At 38.8% G+C, this 23,082-nt stretch overlaps 1 protein-coding gene across 3 annotated transcripts in view; it reads right to left on the bottom strand.

The window, feature by feature from the left end:
- The window catches only part of DCLK1 (doublecortin like kinase 1), a 263,171-nt gene that overhangs the window by 111,506 nt on the left and 128,583 nt on the right, over positions 1 to 23,082 (bottom strand). For all 3 annotated transcript variants that reach the window (XM_054808122.1, XM_054808104.1, XM_054808100.1), the window contains exon 4: positions 19,857 to 19,956. In XM_054808122.1, the coding sequence (XP_054664097.1) occupies positions 19,857 to 19,956 (100 nt within the window). The remainder of the gene's footprint in view (positions 1 to 19,856; positions 19,957 to 23,082) is intronic.

Below are 23,082 nucleotides of genomic sequence, written 5' to 3'. Positions count from 1 at the left end.
CACATTATTGAGATTACGTTAAGTGGAACATTACAGTTCACTTCAACTGAACATTCAATTCAATGTTATAGTTGAAGCTGCTTGATACCTCCTATTATAAAATGCTGTTTATCAGTTGTTTATAAAACTTCATGAAAACTTTAACCATGGATTGAAATCTTGCATGTTTACTGTCTGTCCTCAGGTTTACTCAACTTGTAAGTCCTCAATTAATTCCCCAAAGTTAGAGATGGTTAGGGGAAAGTTTATTATTTGTCAGGTTAAAGAAACCAGAGAAAACAGGACTGGAACAGACTCAAAACCACCTGATTCCATAAAACTTCCAACTGATCAAGTTTAGTTTTTCTGTGATTTACACAGATGCACAGAAAAGCAAAGGTCAGGACAAAACATAAACCTCTACAAGTGTTTTCATGTGATTAAAAGACTTTTTTAGTCTTCAGACCTTACAGAGAGATTTTCTGGCGATCCTGCCTGCATCACGGAGGACCCATCTGCTCTACAGCATCTGCCCACTGACCACACTGTTAGGTGTGCCAAGTTGTACACCACCACTGAGCATCTCCCACCTGGAGCTATCAGGGGAGAAGCAGGACTTTCTTTCCAATTTCTTTTCCTTATATCCACAGGCTACTGCTATTCCAGACATGGAAAGGAGAGCTGGAAACTCACTATTTTGTATTCTTGTACTCCCAGTGCTGTTCTGTAAGGGATGGCAGAGGAAGGAGGAAAAAGCCACACTGAAGCACTGAGGGAGCCAAATAATGATGAAGTAAAACATAATTTGATAGGCAACCATAACTTGTGAATTCCCTAACATTTGTGAGGCTGATCTGCTTAATATTTGCACAATATTATTATGTAGTGCTTTGGATTTGGAGAGGTTTTTTCTTTTTTTTTCTTTTTTTTTTTTCAGTTGAAGCATTTATTTGGATTTTTACACGTGCTTATATAAAAGAGATGCTTAAAAATGGACTGAGAGCAGCCCTGAGGAGAATGACTTGGGGATGTTGGTTGATGAGAAGCTCTACATGAGCCTGCAATGTGCGCTTGCAGCTCAGAAAGCCAACCGTGTCCTGGGCTGCATCAAAAGAGGTGTGACCAGCAGGTTGAGGGAGGTGATCCTGCCCCTCTACTCTGCTCTAGTGAGACCCCACCTGGAGTACTGCATCCAGCTCTGGGGGCCCCAGTACAGGAGAGACATGGAGCTGTTGGAGTGAGTCCAGAGAAGGGCCACGAAGCTGATCAGAGGGCTGGAGCACCTCTCCTATGAAGACAGGCAGAGAGAGTTGGGATTGTTTAGCCTGGAGAAGAAAAGGCTCCAGGGAGATCTAATTGCAGCCTTCCAGTACCTGAAGGGGCCTACAGGAAAGCTGGAGGGGCACTGTTTACAAGGGCATGTAGGGACAGAATAAGGGGTAATGGTTTTAAACTAAAGGAGGGTAGATGTAGATTAGATACAAGGAAAAAATTCTTTACTCTGAGGGTGGTGAGGCACTGGAACAGGTTGCCCAGAGAGGTTGTGGATGCCCCCTCCCTGGAAGCGTTCAAGGCCAGGTTGGATGGGTCTTTGGGCAACCTGGTCTGGTGGAGGGTGTCCCTGTCCATGGCAGGGGGGTTGGACTAAATGATTTTTGAGGTCCCTTCCAACCCATGCCATTCTATGATTCTATAATTTTTATAATCATAGAATAGCAAATAGCAAATAGTAAATAGTAAAATTTTACCTAATAACAAACAGTAAATAAATAAATTACTTCTGATTTTTAAAAAAACAAAACCAAAACCAAACTCAAAAAAAAACTTCTGAAAAGAGGAAGTGAAAATCAATAGACTATTAAAGGAATAAAATCCCTAGGGAACAGAATCTATATACTGACCACTGAAGTTGTGTTCCCATTTGTATATGCACACACACACGTCTTTCCAGAAGGTATTTTTAGTTCTTTACTTATAGTGTATCTATCTGCTCTTATTATAGTCCAATTTTAGCTATTTCCACACATCATTTCTATTTCTGCCCTTCTCTATCACAGATCACACATTACCACTCAGCTGGTTAAAACATGAGGGTAGAGGAAAACAAGTGCACTAATTGATTCATTTGGAGACACTTTGAAGGTAAAGAAGACAGGCTAAAAAATATTAGCATGAAATTGCCTGAGCATCAAGCTCTAACGGCTTCTCGCTAGCATTTCTATACAATAGGAATCATCCCCTTTATCATGATGAGGTGAGCCAGCAAAGATGGGACACTCTCCTTGGGTGAGGAGTTACATTATAAGAAGGCACAGCTTGAACATTCTGCATAAAGCACACCAGTAATTGTTGCACCACATTTGATAACCTCTTGGCATCTTACAGCTCAAGCATCTAACACCACAGATAATATATGCAAATGCTGGAAAAATAAATGACAGTTTTCAGATGTACAAACCCAAACCTAGTCAAATAAAATTCTACTAACACCCGAGTTAACTGGCCAAGTTAACTGTTTATCAGTGAAGCTATGGTTTCTAGCTAACCTATGCAATGTTTTATACCCCTGAGGACTGGATACTTAAGCCTGAGATTTTTAATTAGTGCTCTGTGGCTTTGAAATACCCAGGAGATACAGATTACTGTTTCATTTCGTTTCTTTTTCCTTCTTCATTACTAGGTTTGCAGATCACAGGCAACTTTAAAGAAAATGAGGCCAACTTCAACTACAGTAGCAATGGTGGCAGTCACATATTTTGCCTAGTTAGGCACTTCTAACGTATGCAATATGCGGCATCTAAACACTTCCCGAGTGGGAGGCCTGACAGCAACGCGACTTCTAATGATAAATGCAGAGCAAGTGTATGCTGTAGTAGGAAGAATGCACTAAAACTTCTAAAAATCGTGTTTTGGGATGAGGATCTTTTCTCCCCTCACTTTTTCCATTCCCAATGCATGCACATTTGCTGTGTCAGATCTCATCACAGTATACCCAAGAGCAACATTAAATATATATGTCCAGGCATTTACTTGTTTACTGAAGTTGTTCCCATATATAAGAGGTGCAAACCACACACACAAAAATATGCGATATTCATCCTGAAGAATGTGTGAGTAAGGGAAAGAAGTATTAAGATGGCTAGGCAGAATCATACAGAAAAACATTCAGATGTCCCATGTATACTACCTAAATCATCCTTTGCCCAGACTTGGAGTGAAGGACTAACCCATGCGATGAATGTGATGGACAATCTTTGAACAGACCACTCAAGTCATCTTCCAGAGTTCAGCCTTCTGCAGTTATAGACACGAAAAAACCTGCGTGTAATTTGAATGCTGGTGTTTGACTGAATTTGTATGGAGCCCTGAAATAGGAACAGCCCTGTGCATTGCAGGTGGTGGGGAATAACGGTGTTTTAAAGTATCATTGTCATTAAAAAGGACATGATGAAGTTGATGGAGCATCAAGAAATAGTTCCTAAAAGGGTGATAAAGACATGGAAGCAGCTTTCAATAGCTTTGAGAAATATTCATGTAGGCTATTTAAAAAGGAGGAAAAAGACCTGCTCCCCATGTTAAGCACCAAATATTTTCAGTTGTGTGTCCACCCAACTGCATCATGACATTCACCAGAAGAAAGGTAAGCAACATCACTGAAGAAAGATTTGAAACAGAAGTCTTATGGATGAGTCCAGGAAGACTATTTCATATGTGTGGCGGAGGAAAGGGAAAGAAAGTTCTGGAAAACATGGGGGAAACTGGCCACCAAAGCTAGGAGTACTTGTGGAAGAGCAGGTAAGGTTACGAGCTGTTCAGAAGAAAGGCAGGTGCTCTTAAAGGACTTCTGGGGCATTTAAAGGTGAATTATGTTCTAATTTCATTCAGAAAGTATCCATTCTGTGATTATGAGGTAAGCATGTTTAGCAGTTGTCCCTGTGATCTGTTGAGGAGAGAAACTGTTCATCTGGAAAACTCTATCATAGCTAACAAACTAATATAACCTTATTCATCATGGACATTTTTTAATGATGCCCACAAGTGCCTTATTTTTCAAACTTGCCACATAAGCAGAAAACATGTTTCAGAATCTTGGCCTCTCATGAAAGCAGAAATGTTCATACCTTTCCAACTGAACTATTCTATTATTTCTTCAACAACTTTATGTGCTACTGCAAAGTGAGATTCGTTGTTCCATTCAAATATATAAAGACTATATGAAAAGCTAATATCAAAACACAGATATAGCTATTGCAATTTACTATACATGAGAGAAAGCTGTTTCTTTGCCATCCATTTGAGAACTTGGAGAAGGTGCGCCCCCCTTATATGTTCCAATGATAAAGAAAAAACCCCACAGTTATGTCAATATTCTGGGACAGCAACAAGAACTACACAAATTGCCTTCAGTATACAGAACCAATAATTTGAAACATGAGTTACGAGAATGCAAGCATTTTTTTAAATCTTCCAGATGACTATTTTGCTGGAAGAAATAAGGCTGCTGCCCTACCCTATGGAGGCAAAGCCCTCCCTAAAGTGCAAAATCTCCCAAAAGCTAACGAAATCCCTGTAGTTTAATGGAGACTATTTATATGCTTTAAAAAGGAAACCTCACTTACATCCGATTACAGCAATATCATTTGAACTAGTAACTATCCATGGAGCTTCCATCTCAGAAACAGAGTTGCTTACAGGCTGGTAAAGAATATCCCCAAAGCAGCTGCCATTACTGACGATATAGATGCCTCTCTCCTCTTGGTAACAGCCACAGAACCTCCTTATTCAGGTTTCCAGTTTCAACAATACCTATTTCCAGCATCATGAATTCACTCAGAATTCATTCCTAATGAATACTGTGAAAAGGACTGCGACAAACACAATCATCTGCGAGACTTCTCTTGTGTGGTCTTTCATATCCTGTCATTTCATGTATTAGATCTTGAAGGAATTAACCTGGCACAGTCACAGGCTAGAAGCATTTGTCCTTCTCTTTAAATCCTGAAGAATATTTATGAGTATCCCACTTGAGCTCAGTAAGATTTCTGTTTTGCATTGTACCCACATACTCCAGTTACTTTTAAACAACTCTAAGTAGTCCTATTGTACTTCTGTGCTACAAGCGATTCTTGTTATATATAGCTGCATCTCCATCAATAAGTGCTTGTCATCTATGAGTTCCAAATACATAATAAGCACCTGGATCAAAATCAGAGCCAGAAATAATTACATCATAAAAGTTAGAAGAGGAAATACTTAATATCCTACCTCACTAAAGATGAAAACTGTTAAAGCACAATGCAATGCAAATTATATTAAGAGCTCAACGCAATAAAAATCCAGGGAATGCAAAATCTCATAACAAATCTATTCATTAAATTCACCTCTAACGCAACACAGAAATACACCGTATCAAGGAATCTCTTATTTTACCTAGAAAACTATAGCATCACTTCTGCAATGGGAGCTAACCACTTTGACCTCAGCTAAAACCGAACTCTGAGGCTGAGAAGGCTATGCTTAACAGAGGACCCAGGAAAAGGATCAAGATGACAAAAAATCATGTTTTCCACAAATTCTTGGGGCACGTGAGATGACTGAAAACTTTTTAGCACAGTCTTGAAGTCCAGAGACGCACTAACTGATAAGACTCTCAGCACCAGAGCTGATGAATAAGCATAGTTCCAAAGAGTCTACTGATACATCAACTCTTCAATCACTTTATGAAACTTTCAACCCCGACATTAACTGGCAAAGGCTTTGCTCCTTCCAAAACTACTTCATTCTTCAGATCAGTTACCGAACACAAGTGCAATGCAGCAAGAATTATATGTCTTTTAGTTAGGCCACATTCTACCAGTGCCCCAAAAGTTCTGAAATGTAAATGCAAACTACATCTTTCAACCTGACCTGGACTCCAGAAACTCTAGACATAAATGGGGAGATGAAAAGTAAGGTATATATTTAAATACCGTAAAGTAGAAAAGGAATAACAGCACACTATTTGTATTAGGTTTTGACTCTTTTTGTTTTCTTTTTTCAATGCTTGGGAAAAAGTTTCTTCAAATTACCTGCATCAGATTTTTGGACTATCTGTACAACTCTAGCTCATAACGAAATCCTTCTTTGCAATGTTAATGTCCCAGTGAGTTGTAGGAACAGTTAAATAACTGCTGTAGTAACATTCTTGTTGGACAAGATGTGATTATGTAATATGAAACATGGTCATTTTTAAGTCATTTACAACTTAACAGTTTTCTAGTCTTTTTTTTTTTTTTTTGTCATAGAAATTACCTAGAATTGGATATAGGCTCACAAAGGACTGCTAACAAAGCTGTCTGACACAGAAAAACAAGAAATATAGGGGTAGATCATGAAACTCTAGAAACAATTTTAAGAACTTAAGAGAAAAATATTTATTTTACATAGCATGAGTGAAGTTGTTTAATCAGTTCTAAAAGTAAAAGTAACCCTAAATTCTGTTTGTTGCTCAGATGCTTTCACTAAAAAACCAGGCAATGTACAAACTGAAGATCACTGTTTACTTAATGTATGTGAAATGACTAAGTTAAAGTTCATTGATAATGTGAACAAAGATACCCATAAATACAAAATTGAAAGTACTGGTGTGATCAAGCAGCTCTGCCTATTGCATTTTGGTTTATGAATGTGACTTTAGAAACTTGAAGCTTCCTGGGGCTGGATCATCATTTCCAAATTTCAAGGGTCCTTCACTCTTGAAGTGGATTCACAGATCCAAGACAGGTTCCAAAGACTGGAGTTCACCTGGGTAACAAAGTGACATGGGGCACGGCTGTGCCAGTCAGTGGGGACAGCACGAGCGAGCAAGAGCACCTGCCACGGTGCCTTGTTCCATTACCTGGCAATTGGGACACTAACTTAAACAGGTGACAATTAAGGTTTAATGTCTATGTATTTTTGCTTATAAATTATGGTGGATACAGACACTGTAAACTCTCCTAGGAAGGAGGGAGCTGAATGGAAGTGCTTTTCCTCCCTGATGTATGTCCTTACTAGACGGTAGACACATACTCCTTCTTGCTTCCTACCTCTTCAGTTTCATGACTCCAGCATTCCTGCCTGCAAAATATCAGGACACTTGTTTCGGAGGTGGAAAATGTGGATCAATGCCAGTAAGAAGCAGACGATTTTAGCCTACCAGGAAGTCATTGGCTTTGGTACCCAGTATAGCTCAATCAATGCGTAGGGGTTTAGGCTAATTATAGACTTGCCCATGGCAAGAATATCAGGTATCTTGGAACCGGAATGTTGGCCATTCCGTGCTACCTTGCTATGTACCTACAATACTTATTATGAAACTACTGGCATGTTTATTTCACATTTCTTGCAGGTTTTCCTCTCATCTTGTCCTTTACCAAACATCATCTATCCATACATTTAAAAGAGTGTTATATCACAGGGGAAAAAAAAAAATCTGTAGGCTCTTGTCACCCCATTCCTCTGTCTTCATTATGAAAAGCTGTCTCCAAATCTATTCCAATTCACCAATCACCAATCACACACTTCCCTATAGAATGCAATTATTCCAAAATCAGACCTGTGTAACTGGTCTGAATTTGGTTTTGGTTGGCAGGAACATGTAAGTAGGTGTAGATTGCTTGTAATGGGTAGGAAAAGGAGATTAAACTTTCAAAACATTGTTGAAAAAAAATAGAGAAGGAATTATAACAACCATATTTTTGTTCCATTTAAACACAAGCTGTTATGTAAGTGTCCACTGCGGTAGGTTTTAAAGAAAGTTAAACAGGCACACACGGGCTCTTTTGCAGCAAATAAAGTTATTTAACATACCTCAAGGAATCCAGAATATTACAAACTGATTGTTTTTCCTAAGTATTGCCTCAAATCTGCCTGTATAAGAGTACTCAAAGTTATTAGGCAGTAATTTTTAAAGAAGAAAACCATAAAGTGATATTGTCTGAAGAAATAAAACCACCTGGTATTCTAACAGCTATTTAAAATAACAACATTACTTGGTACGCCTGTAACAAAAAGAATGCCTACTATGTCAAATATTAATGATTTTGGATGGTTTTATCAAATTTTCATACACACACAAAAAATATTGAACTGTGACATAAAAGAAATCAAATCAACCAGAGCCTAAGGAGTCTACAAATGGACAGAGGAAAAGAGGCAAAACTGGAGATTCAGACAAACTTACTACAATATGGAGCTCCTCAACAGTATATTTTTACAGACAAAATCCTCGTGCACCAAATAATTAAATACAGCACTCTAACTAAAGTAAAACACTTTTATATGCCGACATTAAATCAATATTCACACCTGGACACACATGCCTCGCACATTGAGCTGTGCTGCAACGTGGGCAACAAAACCTGCCTGCCATCTATAGGCACATACAATTGCCAGCCCACCCACATTTTGGCCTCTTCTACCTCCACAACGGAATGGCTGCCTTCAGCTGCAGCAGACTTACCACAACATTGCTTTACCTATCAACAGAAAATCCAGAAATTACCTTCCTAAGTTAAAAAATATCAAGGACTCCAGGACTGTCTCTAATTTAAAAATCCCTAGGCAGCTTTTGCCTCTAATATTAATGGGTTCTCCTTGAATGCTATCTGGTTCAGGCAATTAAATTTTACTATAATTATTTAGATAAAACTAAAGTAAACAGGCTGATTCATCCTGGCAATAGGCTAACAGCAGGATATCTGGAAAACGTGGCTTTACTAAAAACATCTGCTAACACCACAACACTTACTGAGGTGTGTGAAGTCCCAATGATTTTTTTTTTTTTTTTTCTTCTGAGAAAGTCTAAATAATTGCAGATTGAAAATGCATGTTAGGCTGGAAATAGCCCATGAAACCATCTTTCATTCTGTATATTACAGCATACTTCAGAGATTGTTCAGAGGAGTGTTTTGAAGTTTACAGATGAGTTTGTTCATAAGGCTGGCATCCTATCAGAAAACTCAAAGAGTCTGTGTCCTGGGTTTTGGCTGGGACAGAGTTAATTTTCACAAGAAGCTGGAAGGGGACACAGCCAGGACAGCTGACCCAAACTAGCCAAAGGGATACCCCATACCATATGACGTCATGCTCAGTATATAAAGAGCAGAGCTGGCCAGCGAACAGTCACTGCTCGGGAATAGGCTGGGCATCAGGTTCCGGGCAGTGAGCAAATTGCGTTCTGCATCACCCGCTTTGTATACTCTTTTATTAGTCTTGTTGTTACTTTCGTCTTCCTTTGCTGTCCTAGTAAACTGTCCTTATCCCAACCCACCCACAAGTTTTACCTTTTTCTTCTGATTCTCCTTCCCATCCCACCAGGGATGTGGGAGGAGTGAGCGAGAGGCCAAAGCATTGAAACTGCAGATCTGTCATTATGACACTGCATCATGACTTCAGTTCATGGTGGTTTATTTGTTGTTGTGTTTTGTTTTGTTTTGTTTTTTTTTCCTCATCTGGCTAAAACCTTTATCTAATTTAATTTCTTTTGCAAGGTCAAAATCAGTACAATTTTGGCAAATGTGACTATGTGAACATTTTAATGTCTAGGTTTTGGTACAGACTTCATTACTGACCAATTCATTTTAGGGTTTCCATTTTTTGTTAGTTGAGTTTGGATCCTTTCCAATATATTTTGGACAGATGCAAACCTAAGACAGCTTTTGGCTTGGTTTTTGGTTGAAATTCCAAACCTCCTCCAATGTTCAAGGTCTAAAACTCTTAAGTCCAGCAGACCTCACTCAGTAATTCTCTTGATTTTTCAAACTGTTCTCTCTTAATATAAAAAACCCCTTCATTGCTGGACTGGTTTGTGGTTTTTTTAAGCTTCTATTCAACATAAATGAAATTAACATACGATTACAACATCTAATGCTCTAAGACAGCTTTTCTGTAATATCATTATTATTAACAGCACTAAATTTAAATGGAATAAATGTTCCCAGTTAGCATTAGTAGCATTTTGTCTCTAATCTGCATCTAGGAAGTTTAAAGCTTCTCATAACGTGTTAGTATTTCTCCCGCTGGTAAAAACTACACAGCTGTCTGTCTGGATCCCGTCTGGGCTGTGATCCCAGTAGACTCCCAGCAGAATCTCAGGAGAACGGTCCTCCCCAAAGTGATTTTAAAAAAATCAATCCTGTTTTATTTATGTAGATTTGTCCATATTATTAAATACTTACGTATGAATTTAAGCTTTCTATTTTTAATGACAATTTCAAGCAATTTATCTGATCCCAAAGTTAGGCTCCCTGGTGTGTATTCCCCATGATTCCCCAATTTATTTTTTTAAGCAGAAAACAATATATCCTATCTTTTAGCCCTGCAGTACAGCAACTGCTGTGCAAAAATCAGTCTATTCCATTTTTCTCAGGTCACCTATTCTGTAGACATTAATATGTGCTTGCAAAACAGAAAGAATATGTAAAGAAATAATTTTTATACAGCATCAAATTTGTTCTCCTGCAGCATTTTTCTCTTCCTAAACATGGTGTCTTCATTAGAAACTGCCTCGCTCTTTAAGTTGTCTTCCCATTTTTGCCAGACAATCTTAACAGTTTGAAGTAGCTGTGAAAATTTCCTCTTTCCTATTCCAGAGTATCAGGAAAACCTAAGCAATTTAAATTTCTCTGTCTTCTAACTACCCTCCGCTCTATTAGGAATAATTAGCAATCTTCCAAAAACTTTCCTTGACCCAGGTCCGTCAGTTAAAAAAAGGAGATCTCCAGTTAGCTTCCCTCTTGCTTCAATACATTTTGAGTCCCTAGAAGATTTTCCTCCAAATGAAAAAAAACCCCACCAAGTTTTACAACTCCTCTGGAACAAAATTCTAAAAAAGCTCTGACTGAGGAATAAAAGAATCCCAATCAGAGCACCATGACCTACCACCTACGGGTGTTCAATTCCATGGCAACATGAGACTCCCTAATCATTACTCAGCCTTAGATTACTTTATGCATAATATTAGCATCCAGCCCTCCTGCAGGGAGCTATGCTATAAAAGAAGTTTATTCGAAGGTGACTGTTCACAGAAGCAACCTGAACCGTCAGGTAACACTTTCGAGTTTTTCAATGGGAAATTTCTGTAGGTTGCGTTCTGAAAATAACAGCACTGAACCACTATTGCAGCACATATTGTGAATGAGCAGTTTTGGGGCGCAAGCCAACACAGCCATTATACAGAGGGCTTTGACTGGCTGTATTTGCAGGATGGTAAAACCCTTTATACTTGATATATTTGTGTCTGAATACACAGCATCTCACTAAATATGTATGAGTATATAAATATGAATATCTATCACTGATGTACTCAGTTTATGATTTTACCACTTTGAAATATTATCCAGGTTGTTTTTGATTCTCTCTCAGCTGCTGTACTGCAGTTCATGTTTGATAATTTTTTTTTAAAAAAGGTCTTTAATGAATACATTTTCCTCATATGCCTTCAGAAAGTTTCTTGTTTCTAAAAGCTAATGAACTCTGGATTTTGAATAATTATTCTCTTCTCAAATGATTTTGCCAGTATAAGAGAATCTATGGATAGCTCTGGCATTAAAAAAGCGTGCACACACTTACTCAAGACATGACAAAACTCCAGGTATAAGGTCTGTTTCTAATATGAGAAGTAGAAAACTACAATGGTCAATTTAACACATAAGTCCAATTTTATTGACGATGAGTAGAGTCTAATCTCAATACAACATCTCTCTTATACAGCCATATTACTGTATTGGGTCTGGCTGGGATGGAGTTAATTTCCCCACAGCAGCCCGCACAGCGCTGTGCTGTGTGTTGGTGGCCGGCAAGGTGTTGGTAGCACCCTGGTGTTGTGGCTACTGCTGAGCAGGGCTGGCACAGCACCAAGGCTGTCTCTCCAGCATCCCACCTCACCAGTAGGCTGGGGGTGGGCGAGGTCTTGGGAGGGGACACAGCCAGGACAGCTGACCCAAACTGACCAAAGGGATACTCCATACCATATGATGGCTGCTCAGCAATAAAACTAAGAGGAAGGAGGAGAAAGGGGGGACATTCATTATTTATGACATTTGTCTTCCAGAGGAACTGCTATGTAGAGGAAATGCTACGTGTACTGAAGCCCTGCTTCCTGGGAAGTGGCCGGACATCGCCTGCTAATGGGAAGTAGAGAACAAATCTTTCATTTCCCTTTGCTTCCGTGCGCAACTTTTACTTTTTTGAACTGCCTCTATCTTGACCGACAAGTATTCTTCCATCTTATTTTCTCCCTCGTATCCAGCTGAGGAAGGGAGTGGCAGAGTGGCTTTGGTGGGCACCTGGTGTCCAGCCAGGGTCAACCCACTACAACTACCCAACAAACAGGCAAGTCTCCAGGGTACATCCTAATACAGTTTAGCAGGCGGCACAGTTTGTTCAGGTTCTCAAGCCGAATAATGAAGCACTGACGCTACAAGAACTACTCATCTCGAAGCTGTCTCATACAAACTTGTAATAACTGGAGAAAATTGGACTATGTTGCTCACCCAAAGGATCTCCTGCAATAAGACTACAGGGTACATCTTTTCAGAAATATATTGGATTCTAATAGTTTCTAGAACTGGAAAGGATCTGCTAAATGTGAAAAATACAAATACAAATATACTTGCCAAGATCAACAACACTGTACACTCCATTTCACCAAGCTAATTAACAAGATGAGGAAAAGTACAAAGATAAACATGTGAGAAAGGTGATTTCTAAACATCTCTGATGTTAAACTCCTCTACACTTGTCACCAATCTACTTAACAAATTCAGTGGAGGGGGTCATAATATACAGCTACTATCTGCTGCTACTTCCATCATCACTGGAACTGGAAAAGTAAAAGATAAAGTCTCTCCTGAAAAGCACTCAAAGGAAGCTGATATTTTGGAAGCTGCCATCTTCTGAGGACACACACTGAATGTACAAGCTCAAAACTCAACCTGTGGTCTAGAAAGGAGTATTACACAAATTGTGGACTAGGCTCCCAGGCTGAAAAATAAAACAACTTCCATGAAAGAAGAGATATGAGACAGTCAAATTAAGAACTCAAGTACCAAGATCTACCCTTTTATGCCTACCAAATTTCTGTGTTACTTCCCCAGAACTGAAAGTTTGTTTATAAAATTGGTTATAAAAATTGGAATTGCACTCTTTGCCTTTGGATATACAAGTGAGATGTTCATAGCTTGGGAAACTAGCTTCAAATGTGTTGTAAGAAAAAAATCTTTTCTCCTGAACCAGTCTGATTAATCTAAATCTGGCAAGATTCAGTTCAAGAAATTACAACACACAAATAAAATAAAAGAGTAAAAATATCAAGCTATACAAAACCAATAAACACATTCTGTCTACTCTGCTATTAACCACATATTAACACTATCTGTTATGAGTAAAACCTCCAGTACATTAAGAAAGTAATACTGTTGATGTTTAATAACAATTTTTCTTTTATTTAAAAAAACCTGAAGTTTTGTATTATAAATTCCCAATGAAAATGTAGTGTAATTAATATGCACATATTATTGAGAAATGCTTGATATTTTTGGACCAAAGGTATTTTTATATCCAAAATCAACTTTGCCATGGAAAAACGTTGAAGGAATATGCACACTCAAAACTCCTTATGCAAATGAAGTGGGAATTTCCACCAGTTCTAATTTATTGGATGGTGTTTCTTTTGTGCTATTTTTAACAGACATCAAAGAAAGCAAATACTGCAGAAAACATATTGAAGAACATTTGGTTCAATGAGCAGAGTGAATTAACAACAATCACAGCCTTACTGTTTGGCTAGTTTCAATGAGAGACTGTTTCATAAGTTTTAAGCGATCACGATTTTTCGTGGTTATACATACAGGCAACTTTTTCATAGCAACATTGATGAAAAGTGATAACTATGCAAATATGCATGCATGCATGGTGAGGAGGTGGGGAAAGGGAAAAAAGAGAGAGGCACTTCAGTGTAAATCTGGACTGGAAAGTACATATGTAATCTTCTTGAAAGCTCTAATGTCCTTATTCATGTCTATAAATCTGCCAGCTGGGGGGAGCAGAGATTTATGATTTAAGTGACCAAACTCATTGCTAGAGATGCTTAGGCAGAAAGGTGAGAAGCAATGTCTCAAATAAGTAGACATGTGAGACAGAGTAGAGAATATTCAAAGCAAATAGCTTGCCGACAAGAGATAAAGAAATGGGCTTACATAATCAAAAACATATCTATAAGAAAGCCAAATATTAAAAGAAATCCTGTGCAGAAAATACTGAAGTTTTGTAAATGCATTTTTCATGTAGGCAGCTCATTCGACTCAAGCGTTACTACAGATTTTATTTAATGAACACCACATGATATTATATTAACAGCCACCTGATGATCATGCTAGCAGCCTGTTCTTAGTATTTAACACAACAGAAACAAGCAAGTCACACTACCATACGGCCGAGCACTTCCATGCATTCAGAGCTGAGCCTGGCACGCAGGCCAGTGCACAAGGGAGGGAGCTGGATGCAGGTGATCTCAGTGACGGGATATTCCCATCGGTTTTGTTGAAGTTGTGAAACTGTCATGCTGCTGGGTAAAAGAGAGACCCCCATTAGCGTCCTTACTGTGAGGAAGGGAATGAGGACAAGCGGCGGCATGCCAAGTGGGAGGGAGCTGAGAGTACCGTGCAAGTGTCTAAAGCACCATGAGAGGGTGGAGATGAAACTGGAGGTCTTGGAGTAGGAAAATAAAGGGGGCATTGGATGCAAGGCCACAAGAAAACAGCTTCTTTTCTTCCGCCCTTCCTGAACCATTAGTCTAAATGGTACTCGTAGCCAGAGGAGTGGTTCCTCCTGCATTCGTTTGTTTCTGCCTCATACACAGAATATCTGTCTCCAAGGCCCAGCAGTTGTTGACATTTGAAAATATCACACTGCACTGGAACACTTTATATTTATGCCTCTGTTGAAAGCAAAGTTATATCTCAAAGTCCCCAGAACCCACCATTACTTTCCAATTGCCAAAGCACGAGTTTTTGATGAGAGCAGAGTAAGTCAGCCAGCATGCTCTCCACTCCTAAGTCCAGCCAAAAGCTGCTTAACACATCAGTTTCTGTCCTATAAATCAGGGTAGACGAGGACTATAACTGATTTCCCCTTCCTCCCTCTTTTAGGAAGGACAGAGTAATCGGGGTTACAGAAACCTGACAGTTATTAACAGGGATAAACATGATACTCCTGACCTTAACGGCAGTTACTGAATCAGATGCGTGTGCATGCCTCCACGCGCACACGCACGTGTGCGGACGCCACAGGACTCAGATTTTCCTGGCAAGTTGTCTGTTGCTGGCAAGATGAAGCAGTAACACTGCTGGCACAGAGATGCTGAGCTGAGGACTAACACAGGCCAGCAAAGTCAAAGTGAAATTAGGTTTCAAAGATTCCAGTCTTAATTTTCCCCTAGAAGAGAGTCATTCTCATCATTGTTTCCACAACAGTAATATGTGCTCTTGACAAGCGATCTGCAGTTGTTTTCACATCCAGACATTCTATGTTGGTTACGCTCTGCTTGGAGGCAGACATCGGCTTTGGTCAGTGAGACTGCAGCCTTTTTACATGATGCAACTCAGTATGTGATGAAGTTTGTCACACTTAGGTTTGGGTGACTCTTAAGCTTCCAAAGCTCTCAAACAATATTAACTAAACATAAAAAATAATTTAATTTTAAAAAAATTAAGTCTGATAGTGCCAGCCTTCAACATTCTCATGTTTTACAGTGCTAAGAAAGAAATATCTGTACAAGCCAAGGAGATGTTCTCATTTAGGGCCAATCCTATGAGTTATTTACATTGCCAAATCCTATTTAGGTGCCTAAATAATAGCTGATTGCAAATATTTTTGTGAGTGTGGCCCTTAAACCCTAATCTCTGCCAACATGCAGCTTAGGGCTATAGAAAAGCATCCTCTGATGACTTCTCTTTGAAAATTGAACCACCATCAGTTAAAGAAAACCTGGGATTTCTGGGAAAGTTTCCAGAACTGCAAGCTAACAATGCCTGAAGCAGCCACTGCCATATTCTATGCTGAGGAATTTTTCTTCTTACAAGCTGGCTGATGTAATGTGTGCTTCATTAATACAATGTTTTTGTGTTTACATTTCCCACAAAAAGTTTCTATGAAAATAGCATCGCCACTAATCCTTGACAAACAAGGAGTCTTTACTTCTCAATTTTATCGTCATTCCCATGCATCTTCATGTCCCATCTGCAGTTCTCTTGATGGAAGTATGTGTGGCTATCATATCTACCAATTAGGTCAGATATGGAGATGATTGCTAGGAACTACAATGGGGCTGGTATCTATTGATTCTGTATTTCCTGCAATAAACAGTGTGCTTAATATGAAAACCATCTGTACATCAAGGAAGAGAGAAAAAACTGCAACGTATAGTGCCGACTGCTTGTTTTGCTCTTTGATGGATCCCTAATTAACTGACTTTTCTTAACTGATTGCCAAGGGGACATGCAATGCCTCTTCCTGAAAGACATAAAACAGAGAAGGGAGATGATACAAAGAAGGAGCACACTCCCTCTTTCAAGGACAGGTTTGAGCCTGAAGTCAAAGCAATAAAAGGATGAACTAATTGTTCAGCCTAAAGAAGAGAAATTTGATGAGGCTCAATGGCAGTCCATAGATTTTTCAAAGAGAAAGGAATCATCTGCTTCCCATGTTCACAGTAGATAAGAAAAGTAGCAGTGGACTTCGTTTATAGCAAGGGAATCTGGGGTAAGATAGCTGAAAAATAGCAAAGAGAGATCACCACTGGCACAGAATGTCTCAGGAGGTTACAGATTCCTCCTCATCAGAGGTGTTAAAGGGGCATGTTAGACAAGTATGTCAGAAATGAAATAGGGAATGTTAATCTCACACTTAGACAGGGAGATTGATTTACTGATTTTTCTAAATTTCTGATTCTATGGCTTTTAGAAAGTGTTACCTTGTGCAAGGGGCAAGCCATGGGAGCCAGACAACGAAAGACGACTAGAAATAGTGCAGACTGATGAGTCTTTAGACTTTTCCTTTCTGATGGGGTGGAATTAATGGCATCCTAAAAGTTTTTTAAACAACTTTAGAGAAATACTACGTAGATAAGAACAGCTAAATCAGGTGTATAGATGCCTTTACAAAAGCATCCAGGCATTTCTGGAGCATAATTCACAGGAACTGTCCTAAACATCGACCTTCAACTGAGCCAATCAGACATCTACCATCTACTTTGTCAATAGGTCTCAGTTTTATTTACTGGGAAAGAAACCTACTGGGACTGGCTCAGTGGCAGGTACCTACTCTCTTGAAATCTAGTGTTAGCTAAAATGAATCCCAGTATAAGTGACTGGTTTTTCAATCCCAGAAACTTTGTCTCTTGCTCACCTCTAGTATCAGGAGCTCTGAACCTAGACCACAGAACAAGGGCATTCTTCCTCCCTGGTAAGTAATTCCCAAAAGCCCAGAACCCTGATTGTTTAAGTATTTATTCTCTCTACTTTTCTTTCCACCTTCAAATTTTGCTTTTTTTTACTCCTTAAGCTGCAACATCTTAAGTGTTATTCTCATCATCTGGCTGAAAATGGGGAACCCTGGAGGGATGTAGTGACAGAGACTAGCACAGTGTTGCTTCAGGTTGCTTTTCAGGGAAGCAACAGGCTTTCCAAGCCTTGCACAGTTGGACAGCACTTGCTAATAATTTTAATGTTCTTAGATTAACTATGAGGAACACACAGACACAGAGTGTGATCACACAAACTGCATTTGCCAAGCAAACTAAGCTAAAAACTCAGTTGTTTTTTAATTCTCTCTCCAAGTCTTGCTCCTGCCTCAGAGAAGGCTGACTAAATCTATTATCAGTTGGTACATCAGCTATTAATGGCAAGAAACCTAAACAAATTGTCTGATACCAAACTTCCCCAAAAACAGAGAATAAAGTTGATGTACACTTCACAAAGGGATTAGAGACATAATCTGGAGTCTGATTTTTTGCTCTTTCTTCACTTGTACAGTCAAAACAGTCAATGTTCACTGAATCTTCACCTAGTAGGAAAGCAAACACCACAACAAATTGCTAAAATTGTATTTTCAGCTGAGATTTTAAGCTTGGGGCTTTTTTTCAGCTCAGAATAATATGGTTTTAAACACCAGTGTTCCAGAGAAAGATAGTGCTTACTCAAAGAGATGATGCTATGTCAGACAAATAAAAGCTAGGCAGAGTCAGGCTATGTCTGTACTTTGACATGAGACCTCCAAAAAAAGAGCTATGTGCTTCAAAAAGGGATTTAGACAAATCTGCTGTCAGTGCTTCTCCGTGAGTCAGCTCTGGGAAAACTGCCGCAGGTTTCGCTGTGAGGAGACACCGGGCAGCCACCAATGTCTTCTGTCAGGTGAGAGACACCAGTGAATCCAGACTATGCAGTCAACTACCTGGCTCTCCTCTCACTAAAGGCAAGGACGGCTTATGCTGGCCACATCGCCACCTGGGAAACTCACCTGCTGCCCAAATATGTCCCCCTTACCTTTCTAATTCCTGTCCTAAAGGTGGCAAAAGTTACTTTTCCACATTTAGTACATTTTACCTTAGAGGCAACTACAGGAATTTCATTATCGCAAAGAGCAAATCTGGCGCACTACTTGATTTTTACTTCCATATTACAAGGTCCTCTAGAGGAAAGCGGAATGTGTTCTTGTCTGTGCCTGATATAAAATGTCGTTCCCTTGCCCAGCAGCAAAGATCCCTTCTTTTTCAGACTCATCCTTCAGCTGACAACATAAGGTCTGTGCAAGCTGGCTTCTTCGACTCCTGCGCAAGCTAATGGAGCATTTGTCTCGATCCAGGTAAACCACGAAGCCATCCAGTTCCACAGGTCAGTCAGGGAAATACAATTGCACTATCTTTCATTTTGAATGTATATTTGCATCAAAACCAGTGGTGAAGTGGTGACGTTAAACAAGCACGCACACGATAACTATGAAGTAGTTGCTACTGTAATAAATTCTTTTCTGACTGATTTTTCAGTCAGCTGTTCTTTGAGACCTTTGATATTTTGAAAAAAGATAAAAGGAGAAAGGAGTTGATACTAGTGGATTATAAACATACCCTGGACTGAGAGAGAGTGCAGGGTGAATAAAACCTTTTCTGGGTCTTGCTCTACACAAAAATAAACTCAATTTAAGTGGTAGCTCATTTTTTTTTTTCAGATGCACAAAGCTTATAGCTATTTTTCTTACTACTGTGGTTTCTAAGTTAGGAATATTCTTTGTAACAATAAAGGTATTTGCAAATCAAACATGTATTTTCCTTAGAGGATTACATACATTGATTACATTATTGTATTAGTCAGTCTCAGAACTCCCTGAATTTTCTCAGATGTCTTTGTCTGCATTTGCTGATTGTATTTATCTTCCATACAGAATTGTACCTATCTTCCTTTATCATACTACCTGTGAAGCATTATCTAAATCTCAACTGTAAGAACTATGAGGTTGAAAGACTGTGATAAAGCTGAATAAATTCAAAGAGAAAATAAAGACAAAACACTAAGAAAGACCTTGCAAAATAGGAATTCCACCAAACACATTACTATTTCCTATGGTATATGAAATTCAGGCTGACATAAAGTTTTACACTGCATAAGCAGATACATTTCCGTTGGCAGCTTTGTTGTTGCTTTCAGTTACCTTTTATTTTCAGTATTCAGAATTTAAAGAATAAATATATTTATCCTCTTTCTGAAATCAATTTAGGTGATACAGTTTTGGCTTAATTAACATGATATGGAAACCTGCCCTCTACTTTGGTTGTAAACAGTTTAAAAAAGACATCTTCTTACCACTTTCATCCAGCAAGAAATCATCCTGGTAACGGAACTTTTCTGGTCCACATGCAATAAAAATGTCATCATCACCAAAGAAATCCTGAAGGCACATCACCTGCAAGCAAAAAGGAAAGGAAGGCATTGTATGAAATACCTCATCATCAGAATTGTAAGAACAATAAATCCCTCCTTGTCTCCATCTGCATGAAAACTCTTCACTTTTAATGGAATCAACAGGGCTTCATATCCAGATAAATTTCAAAGCTGTGCTCTGACCATCTGTTACAAGTGAGAAACACTTTTATGGACACTGCAGGAAGAGAGAGATAGGACAAAAACCCCATAACTCACATTTATTACATGATGCATCAATAGGGTATGAGATAAATGCCTTTTGTTTACGCACGAGGCACCATTCAGCAGTTAGTGGATAATTAATTTGCTTTTGAGCCCACATTTCTATCTTTTGACTGCCATGAAACGAGGTTACAGCTCTGTATGCAGAATTAAATGTAGTTATTATTTCAGCAAAATCTCCCATACAAGGAATGAAACTCATATGGGTGAACTAAGTCTCCATCACCCTCCCCTTCATCTCCACCAGCAGAGCCGGTGTGAAGCATCTTTGAAGGCACCAAGCTGAACAATCAGGTGAGCTGGGAATGATTCTTCTAGTATTGAGTAAAAGAAGAATCCCTTTCTAGTCCCAAATATGAATAGTCAGGATTACGCTGGTGTAGTTTTATGTCTATATGTGAGACTTCCTTACAACAGCTTTTAGTTCACAAGGCACTACTAAGAGTTTAATGTTTCCAGTTATATGACTATTTTTACTAAAAAAATCAGTAACTTTCCAAAAACCTGACTTTAGACTTACTGATCCAGTTTTGACAAATTTTAAAAACAAATTAGGTATCAGACTACCTTTAGAAAAACAAAGACACTTGGAAAACAATATTATAAGCTCTGTTCCTGCTTCACATTTACAAGAAGATTTTAAAAGTCTATGTTTGCTTATTTTATATAATGTTTTGTAAATAAATAGTGCACTGATGTTTGAACAGGATAATTTCACAGAGTTTCAAGTCAGCAGTGTACAGACAGGAAAGTAACACATAAAGAATTTCTAAAAATTGACAAAATAGTTGAGAACAGTCCAGCTGAACCAGACCACCCTCCTCATAAAAAGTGGGGGGAGGGAAGGGGAAAAGTCAGCATTTAAAGCCTACAAAAACACAAGTGAAAGAATTAGCTAATGAGATTAGACAGACTTCGCCAGACTTTGGCATAAAAACAAGCCCCCATCCCCCTCAACCTGCAGTGACTGGTGTCTAGGGGTTATAAAATTCATATCATGCTTCCTGGAAACATGCCTGAAGGCTTTGGCATCTACAACAGTTACGAGCCTCTATGCTAGAAAAATCTTAAGGAATAAAAATAATGGTACATGCTTGCAGAGTAAGATTTGTCATTAAAATTATTTTAAAGGTAGAGCAGTAGCAGCTAAAAAAAAGAGGAATTCAACAGAAGAAGAAATAGATGAAATAAATATCCCAAAAGAAACAAAAGTGGTCCCAAAATTACCCCTCCATTAAAAAATGCACAACCCTATTCCAGTCAACATTGTCAACTTAACACTACACAGTACCTGAGCACCAACATCAAAAATGTAAATATTTGATGGAGCTTTTTACAATGTTCCTACTCAGTTTATGTTCTATTAGCGTATCAGCCTCAGCAACCTTTATATAAACTCATTTACTTCCCATCCTTTTTTTTTTTTGTCCACAAGACATATCCTGCCTATCTTCCCACCCCATACTCCCACCAAGCTTCAAACATCTCTTCCCTTCAGTCAAGTTCCTCTGAAATTGCCACCTCTCCCACAGCATGCACAAAACTACTAATTTGCAGAACGACATTAAAAATCCTGTGATTTCCTGTTTGCCTCCCAAGTTTGCCGCACTTCTGGGGAGTGATAACCTTTACATTTGTGTTTATACTAAACAGAGTATTGGAACTGAACAAATAGTACGCAACCCTAGGCACAAAGTTGAGGTATTTTTACAAGCATGAATGAAAACTGAGTTCATATTTGAATAAAAAAATTGTATGGATTTAAGAAAACTCAGAAATGCTTGGCTCTGCACAGTTAACAGAGTTTCATTTAAGCCTAAACAAGACATTAAAATGGAGGTAGCAACACCTAACCAGGCTCAACTATGCCAATATTTAAAGCAACTCAGGTTCAATCAGTGCAATTTATATGCAAATGTGAAAGGAAACATAATTAGCACAATAGAAAAATAATTTGTACTTAGATATCCTTGTTTTTCATTAAACTTTGTGCTTATAATTTCAAGTGTTCTTACGTTTGCCTCTTTTCTCCATGCTCTCAGTCTCCTACTCTGTATGTAAAACTACATGTATTTCTTACAGTTTTTCTTGCCTCCTGAGATTTTATTAATTTGGGAATTATATATCCAGCTCCTAGAAAGCTCACAGCAAGAGCATGAGTTCCTTCCAAACCCATCCCCCTCCAGAATAACTTCTCTCCAGGCTTCCAGTGTCTTTTTCTATCATTTACTGGAAGCCTTGAGATGTCCTTCACTGTCTGCATTTTCCATCCTTTCTGCCTCAGCACCCCTGGCCCGCTCTGCTCCCCAGCTCACACCCTGCAGAGGTTACACCAAAGTGCCTTTCCAGAAGGCATCTAACAAATATACAGCACTCCCTCCCAGGCATTTTCAGAGAAAAATCTGCAAGCACTTTCTATTCACACTCAGTCATCAGCTAAGCAACAGGACCTGCTTTTTATTACCCATTTTCACTTCTGGAGAACACAGCTCCTCAAAAGTTATGGTTTAGAAGATCAAGGATTTGTATCACCCGTACTGGACTGTGCCAGTGCTTAAAGAGGCCTCTGTGCTCTGTTGCACATGATCAGCTTTAAAATTAGTCAATTTTTAAAATAGTGAATTGCAAAAGCCTTCCTGAATGTTTTTGTTGTTTTCAAGTCACAGAATCCATCTTCTTCTTCTTCTCTTTCACAAATAAGTTTTTATCTTTCATATTCCACAAGGACATTTCTCACAGCGAGGACAACAAAGTCTCTGCAGGAGCCATCAAACATACACCTTCAGGAAAAAGAAACTGAAAAAAAAAATGTTTTCTACCACACACCTGGTCCTAAATATACTGTAATATTTGTAAACAAAAGACTTGCTGGCAAAGAAGTGAT

Source organism: Grus americana, chromosome 1 (assembly GCF_028858705.1).
Source record: "Grus americana isolate bGruAme1 chromosome 1, bGruAme1.mat, whole genome shotgun sequence".
NCBI lineage: Eukaryota > Metazoa > Chordata > Aves > Gruiformes > Gruidae > Grus > Grus americana.
Note: the sequence above shows the minus strand (reverse complement) of the source record. Positions and strands in the feature narration are given on the sequence as shown.